General features: G+C 30.4%; 1 protein-coding gene across 2 annotated transcripts in view; it reads right to left on the bottom strand.

Annotated features, from left to right (window-relative positions):
- Positions 1-331: 331 nt before the first annotated feature.
- LOC140433399 (uncharacterized) overlaps positions 332-8250 on the bottom strand; it is a 31401-nt gene continuing 23482 nt past the window's right edge. For both annotated transcript variants that reach the window (XM_072521412.1, XM_072521413.1), the window contains 2 exons: positions 6739-6871; positions 332-504 (listed from right to left, as the gene is read on the bottom strand). In XM_072521412.1, coding sequence (XP_072377513.1) covers positions 372-504; positions 6739-6871 — 266 coding nt within the window. In that variant the 3' untranslated portion in view covers positions 332-371. The remainder of the gene's footprint in view (positions 505-6738; positions 6872-8250) is intronic.

Here is an 8250-nt window from a genome sequence, read left to right as displayed (position 1 = left end):
CTCTATCTGTAGAATTAATTTATTTTTTAATAAAATAAAAGATGAACAAAAGTCAAAATTTCTGCCATCTAAAAACATCTTCACTAAAAAAAGACGAATTTTTGCGTTTCATCGATTATAGAAAGGCATCAAAAAAATCTAATAAATACAGTATCGGGTGTTCTTTTTATATAGTGATTAACAAGATGGGTTGTCATGGGTCTCTTTATCGATAGGGTATACATTTTTAATCTCCATCAACTAAAAATCTTTTTTAACATTTAAAATGTTTTAAAAATACTAATAAACTAGAAAAAGTATAAAGTAAAAAAAACATGATTCAGTCTTATTTATGTATTTACAGGATAATATGTAATATTTGAAATCATAAATTAATCGTATTTTTGTTCACATGGATACTTCTTCGCTTTTATGTGATCTTCAATGTACTGCTTAAGTTTGGGATCTTGCGAACATACTTCATTAATAATGTCTGTCAAACAGTATATCGACGGTAAATATCGCCTAAAAAATACATACATAAGCAAACAAACTAAGTTTCTGTAGCTGGCTGTATACATGTATCACAAAAAAATTTCTTTAAAAAACCTTTATAAAAGGTATATAATTAAAACACCAATCGGGGTACATCACAAAACGTTTTCGAAATCTATATTCCATCATCAGTGTATCCTAAAAGTATATAACCACTTTAATTAAAGAAAACATGAGATTTAAAATTTTGACCAAGGTTAATAGAAAATGTGGTTAATATTTACTAGGTGTACATGTTTTGCACCACTAAATATTTGGGTAAAAACCAGTTAAATGTTGTTGATTTGAATTTAAGTTACATTATTGGATCTTATATGTTATGATGTTAAAGTTACAATTGGAATTCATAACATGGCAACGTAAGACTCTACAGGAGGTTGCTGGTCCTGGGACAAAGTGTCTACGAGAACTTATTGATAGCAACTGATTGAAATGACAATATTGACATGTTAGGACGGAAGTCGGAACAAAGCAGTCAGTCTAACTTGAGGTATTTGTCTAAATATGACAGTAGCCAGCAATATTTAAAAATTAAATGTATTAAAATTATAATAAAATAACAGTAGCAACCATCAATGTTGTAGTTTGAATTATGAATTTGTCCTAAATTTACGTTAAGAAAATTTTTTTTGGGGGACATTGTGAATAAGTGATACGTCTTCTGGAATATTGAGGGTGTGGTTATGATTTAAAAAAAAACTTTCTCAAATTAGACTTATATGAAAATCTCGTGTTAATCGCCATGTCTCATTCAATCGAGACTTCCTTCCGCTCCATCGCCAACTATTCTCATGACCTGCATCCTCAATTAAATTCAACATTAAAATTCATCTAACTTTCCATCTTTGCCCACTTCTTTCTAGAAATCTAAACTTCATGTCTGACCCCTACTGTTCTCCATGCTCCTTTTTGACACGTCTAAATTCAGAGCGGAATATTCTACTTCCCTCTCTTAAACCATTTACTAGCTACACATTTAAATTTTCGCTTATCAATCATAACTCCTTAGTAACATAGTATTAAATCAATCAATCTTTTTGACCAACTCCTACATCAATCAATATAATTACATACCACTCATTTTTTCACTCGGTAAGACCACACATAATTCACAATATACAGCAACTCCTATATATCTGCTTAACTAGATCATCACCTTTTCATCCTTTTTTAAACCACATTCTATTTTACTTTTTCACATATATTTCCCTCAGGGTATTGGTTTCGGATCTCTGCAGATCTCAGCCTCTTGTAGAGTCTTTTCTCTTCTTACAACAATATTAAAACATCACATAATTTTAGTTTAATTTAACAGAGCCACCAAAAACCCATCTACTTTTGCAGTTTTTACATATCTTATCAATACACAGTCTATTAACTTTGCAGTCTATCCACCTTAAGCTCACGAAGTTATAACTTATATTTTTTTTATTTCTCAGGTACCAAATGTTGCTTTTTAATATATAAAGCCTTTTCTTCTCAAGTTATAAGTTAAGTAATATACGAACAATACATTACAAAACCCCCTATTGGCCCTCAATTTTTTGTTTGTTTTATATATTTTGTTAACACACAATAACATCTAACCAACTTTATTTTTTAACACTTAATCAGTTATTTATGTTTATGAACTTATGACTTATACTTTTATAACAACAAGAGAAATCATACGATTTCCTACGAAATTTTTTACCACTGTGCTTTCTACAACTCGAAAAGCAAACAGCTTGATGAATTACTCGACACGGGAATCTAAAATATGCATTCCACCTGCCGTTCATCATGATCAAAATTCGTAGTGAGTTCAGTTTCTGGTACTCCAAAAAGAGTAAAGAAATAAAACATAATGACTGTATTAGATTTTTGTTTCAATACAGGGCAGCGGCAAGCCGCTTATACGTATTTCGACCTCTTTAGGTCTCATTAGAGCGGTATATGCCACTGCTCTGAATCGAAACAAAATCTATCCCGCCGTAGGCCAATAATTATCGAAATAACTATTTACAAACGTAACAACGCCATCTAATAACAACAAGAGAAATCAAACGATTTCCTACCTGGCTAAACCGAATTCAAATTTTTACCACTACGCTTTCTACAACTTGCAAAGCAAACAGCTTGATAAATTACTCGGCAATGGAATCTAAAATATGCATTCCACCTGCTGTTCACCATGGTCAAAATTCGTAGTGAATTCAGTTTCTGGTACTCCAAAAAGAGTAAAAAAATAAAACATAATGACGGTATTAGATTTTTGTTTCGATACAGGACAGCGGCAAGCCGCTTATACGTATTTCGATCTCTTTAGGTCTCATCAGAGCGGTATATGTTATATTTTTATATTTCCCAGGTACCAAATATTGCTTTTTTACATAGAGGGCCTTTCATGCTTGAGTTATAAGTTAAGTACTACATAAACAGTACATTACAAAAATATTTCTTTTTTCAAGTTTAAAAGATTTTTTTATTTTTCCAAGTGGGCCGGAAATTGGTATTACTAAATAACTTATATCTAACAAAAAAATAATTTCACGAATCGCTTCGAGTAAATTTTTTTAGGCGTATCTCATTGAAATAAATAGTATGTTTATCTTGGTAATTAAAAAACATGCTTTCTTTCGAGTTGTTTTTAATTTTTCGTTAAAAAAATACTTTAAGTAATGATTTTTAGAATTTAACAGCAGGAAAAACAAATTGTTAAGTTGTGGGCTTTAATTTACTTCCATCAACAAATGTTGATTCTTTCACTTTCAAAATTAAAATTAAATTAAATTACACCTTAAAACCAAAAATGGGAAAATGGGAAACTATGCGAAAATGCATGCAAATTAAAGCAATTGTCAATTAATGTCAAATATATTTTATATAGGTACTGTAAAGCTTATTACCGTGTTTGAGTTAAAATGGGCCAAGATAAAGTTATTGATGGGACAATTTGTTCAATCATCCTTAATTGTTTAGTTTTGGAAAATAAAATTCAGAAATCGCAAATACTGTGCATCTGTGTCTTGGTATAGTTTAAGAAATATGGTCAGAAAATACAAATTATACTATAATCTAATTAGGTTAGGTCGTCGGAAATGACGGAAATCCTATAAATGTAGGAAAAAGTGAAATAAACGAAGCATATCTAAGGGCATTAAGACGCATTATAGTGAAGAATCATTTTGCAACTTATTTAGAGTTAAGTGGTTAGTAAAGTGACTTTGTTGAAAGACACGTTTCTATATCAATATGTTAGCAAGAGGCTCACAAATGAGAATTTGATACTTACAAAGTTATATAGTTGAAGAAATCAGTACAAATTTTTAATAGCCTTATTAGTAATTTTTGTAATTTTTTGTCTAAAAAGTACTGAATGAATTGCATTTTTATAAAAAGCTTTATAATCTTTTAACCTTCAAGTACTAGTGAAAATATTTTGACAGCGATAAATGGTTTCTATCTTGCCAAATATTTCTAGTATGCATTTTGAGCAATATATCGCTGTATATGATAATAAGAGTTTACAGTCGCGACGATACAGCCACGCAGTGATTGGATATCTTTGTTTGCATTAAATGTAAATCAGTTCTTTTTCAAAAGGGTTCACCTCCACTTCTTTAAATTTTACAGGAGAGGTAGAAAATCTTCTTATCTTTATTTCTATTGGTAAATTAAGTGTTTTTTTATGAATTTTTTGGTTTTATGATTTAATATACAAACCGATAAATATTTTAAAAATATATTTTTTAATTTTAAAAGATCTAGAAACGGAAATTGATTGCAAAAGAGATGACCTGTTTTTAAAATGAACAGGTAATAAAAGTAAAAATAGTCATTATAATATGAATATTGTTTAATAGAAACATTAAACTGCTACGCTAAATTTAGAAAAAAAAAGAAAGCATTTAAAATAAATAAGGATAGTCTAATTTTCTCCTTGTTCGCTCCTTCGACACTGGTAATAGACCATTAACAAATCATGTTTGTAAAATAGCTTGTGATTATCTGGAATATACTGTGGTAGCAAGCTTGTTAATGCATTAAATGTTTATTGGAATGTTTATCTGATAGACAGGAAGATTTTAAGGATCAGGTACAAACATGGATGGACGGCCCTTTTGTTGAGGTTTTACAAGTTGAAAACGTTCTTCAAGAATGCTATCAATGTATAGTTATTCTAATACCATACCAAAATTATCTGAGGAAATCCTAAATTCATAATAGTAGCTATTACTGAAACTAACCTTTTTGTTTTTTGGAACTTCCTTACCGAATTTTCGTGAAGACAAAACTTTTGACGTGACAACGTCTTAAATTAGGTTGTGGCTCGGAGTCACTCATGAAAAAGTGTAACGCCCGCTCACGTCTATTACGATGAGTCACCGAACGAGAGAGAGGCCCGCCGGACCGGCGAATCCCTTGCGTCTCTCTCCCACTCAAACATGATCGGTCCGCTGGTGCGATGCTATTTCTCCTATCATCGTCCTATCCTCAACAAAATCACTCAAATAGAAATTATTTAAGTTTAAGTTTACATGTACAATGTTTTAGTAAACAAAATATATTTCTATAGTTAAAATTTGTACAATTCTTATTTTCATTCAATTCCTTGTTCCTATTGTGCAATTTAATAATATTCATATCAATAAATATTCTACCGAGAAAAAGACGTTGTCACGTAAAATCTTCGCCCGTAAAACCGACTTTACAGGCAACCGATTTTTTTTTTAAAATCTGACCATCATTTTTTAAAAGCAGCTACATCTGTGTGAGTAATATGTCCAATATCAAATTTATTATGACTAGATGAAAAGAAGATTAAATTTTCATATTCCTCTACACAGAAAATCCTGTCGTAACGACGATTTTTTTTTTAACCGTAACGAAATCTCTGTCACAATCATTAAATGAGTGGCCTTGCTATCGAAAGTAAATAGTATTTTTTTTTAACTTCTTGATCATTCCCAGAACCAGAATATATCGAATAACAGTCTTATTTTAATTCTGATCTTGACATCTCTCACAAAATAGAGGCAGCTCTTCACAGTTTTCTAAGATTTTGTTGTTTATGTAGTCATTTAAAAAAGAGCAAACCTCATTGGGGCCTTTGTGTCCTTCGCCTTCGTGGTAAGAGTAAAAAGTTGCTTTGTTAGTTTTAAGATTGTAAATGCAAAATTCATTTACCCACAACTGACGATAATAGAAGATCTCTTGTACGGGTAAAAATGGAGAGAGTAGGTTTTGCATGTCATAAAAACATAGAGCTGCGATGTTTACATTTTCTTTGCATAACTTTCTCACTTGATCAATTTTTGTAAAATACTTTTTTGCTTTTCTCTTGTGAATCATAAGCTCGGCAGCAACCAACTCGTTTAACGTTATCATTTAAATGAGAGAAAAACAAGGTGAAACACTACCCTTTTATTGTTAGCATTTTTAAACTTACCTGCACGGTTCTCCAGTTTTTGGAGAAGCTATGTAAAGATATAACAACTACTAAATGGATTATATGGATTATATAAACATTATACTGTGGGTAGGTACAAATCGCAGTTCATTTTGAAAGTGGGTTATTTCTAGGATATGGCTCGTTTTTAAACTGATCTGGTTTGTGGATTATGTTGTATTTACGGTAATAATATTGAAAGTTGACCAATTTCTTACGGAACAGAAGCGTCTACGTGTATTAAATAGAAATTCGACAGAAAGTGAAAATGTCAAAAACGTTGAGATGACCCCTTTTCATAACCACAGATTTAAAAACCATGTTTTTAGCAAGATACAAACCACTTTCCATATCAAGATAGTCTTACTTGTACGTGAACGTTTTAAGATCATAAAGCTTTTGGTAGAATTTTAATACATTTGGTAGTTTTTTTTTTAAATAAATCCCAGAAATTACCAATTAAGGATTTTTTTAATAAAAAATTGCAAATAACTCGAAAAGTAAGCATTTTTCAAAAAATTACAAATAAGGAAACAGTATTTGCTTCGATGAGATTTTTTGTTATTTTCGGCGGCTTGTAAAAATTTAAAAAAAATACATTTATAATTAGGGTGTATATTCAGTTCCTAAGCGTCTTTTCAGGGGCAAACCACTCGCCTATTAGCTCTTCCAATTTTCTCAGCATTCTTATGTAGAAAATGCTCTAAGCAGATGGACAAATTCTTAATTACAATAAGTAACATAAAGTATAAGGTACGTTATAAAGTACTTACGAACAAAAGGTTTCAACAGAGTCTGCAAATATTTCGGTATCATTGGTTCTTTTAGAAGTCTCTACAAGGCATCTTCTGTATTTGTAAGCCACCACAAAGCTTTCAAAGACTTCTGTACATGGAGCTAAATACACTAAAATTACAAAAATAAAGAAAAAAATAATTAATAAAAATTTCAACAAAGTTTTTTTAAACTTAAGTCTTTTCGAACTTAAAAATATTCGAAATACCTCAGTTATTTTTCCAAACAGTATCCTCTGAACATAAATACATTTTATTTATTTTAACCACATTAAGGTATATTATTTTAGTTTTATGTATGCTCTTACTATGTACATTTCGACATTGAACATGCCCATCTTAACCTATATTTTTTTATTTTGGTTTCAATTGGTACCACATTTAGTTTTTATAATATGTACATTTATTTCTTTTTTTCTCCACCAATGCCAGTTACATTTAAGTATTCTCTTTTCTACCACATGCATTTATGTTTTTGATATTTAAACTAGTATTAACGTCGGTTTTTAAGAGGTTGTCTTAAAATTTTCCTAAAATCTATCTGCCACTCATCACAGCACTAACCCCCTGTTCCTTAACCGCTCATGCTCGAACTATACCTTTTCATTATTTTTATCTATAGGTCTAATAATTGTATTACCTATCGCCGATACTAATAACCATTACTAAAACACTTTTCTCATGCAACATATTATTTATAGTAATAACTGTAATAACATAATGGTTTTAGTGGTTGTTTTCATTCCATCATTGTAGTATTTCCTATTTACTTTTACTTTCCTATTTAATTTCAGGATTCAGTTAAGTATTATTAGTTAGTTTTTATTATTTAGAGGTAGTTGTAACTAAATTATTAATTGTATGAACGATATTCTAGGTAAAGTTTGTTTAGAAGTAAATGGTTAACTTCAATTAGTACCGAATATTAACATCCTGGGTTAACCGATAATAGTATAAAAGGCCCAGTTTCAGGTAACAATGGTTTACCTGAGGGGCAAGGTCTTAACAATGGGCCAAGTCAAATAAATTTAATAATATTTACGACCCCACTAATTGAAGTCAACCATTATCTGCTAAACAAACTTTACAAACGTTCTAAAAAATATTTGACGGTAACAGAGTTACAAAAGCTTATTGAGAATTTTATTCCATGCCAAGGATATGGTCGACTTTAGCGATTAAAAAATAGGCGAGGTTAAAGAAATTATACAACTGAGACAGGATTATCCAAAGACTAAGATTTTTAAGATCGGGGCTTTATGGAAATCCAGGAGGTTAATTATTAATTCTACACTGCAAAAGATGACAAAAATATATGTTAATATTTTGTATGCCACAGGCATAACATTAAGACCAAAATTGTGTACTTACGGAAGTGGTAGAAGAGAAATATTAGGAATAATTCTCTTTTTTTTTGTTAAGGGGACCTAATATGGCGGTAAAAGAAAAAAAAAAGATTATAAAAAGGAACCAGACGTACTTTTTCATCTT

Source organism: Diabrotica undecimpunctata, chromosome 2, assembly GCF_040954645.1.
Source record: "Diabrotica undecimpunctata isolate CICGRU chromosome 2, icDiaUnde3, whole genome shotgun sequence".
NCBI classification, from domain to species: domain Eukaryota; kingdom Metazoa; phylum Arthropoda; class Insecta; order Coleoptera; family Chrysomelidae; genus Diabrotica; species Diabrotica undecimpunctata.
Note: the sequence above shows the minus strand (reverse complement) of the source record. Positions and strands in the feature narration are given on the sequence as shown.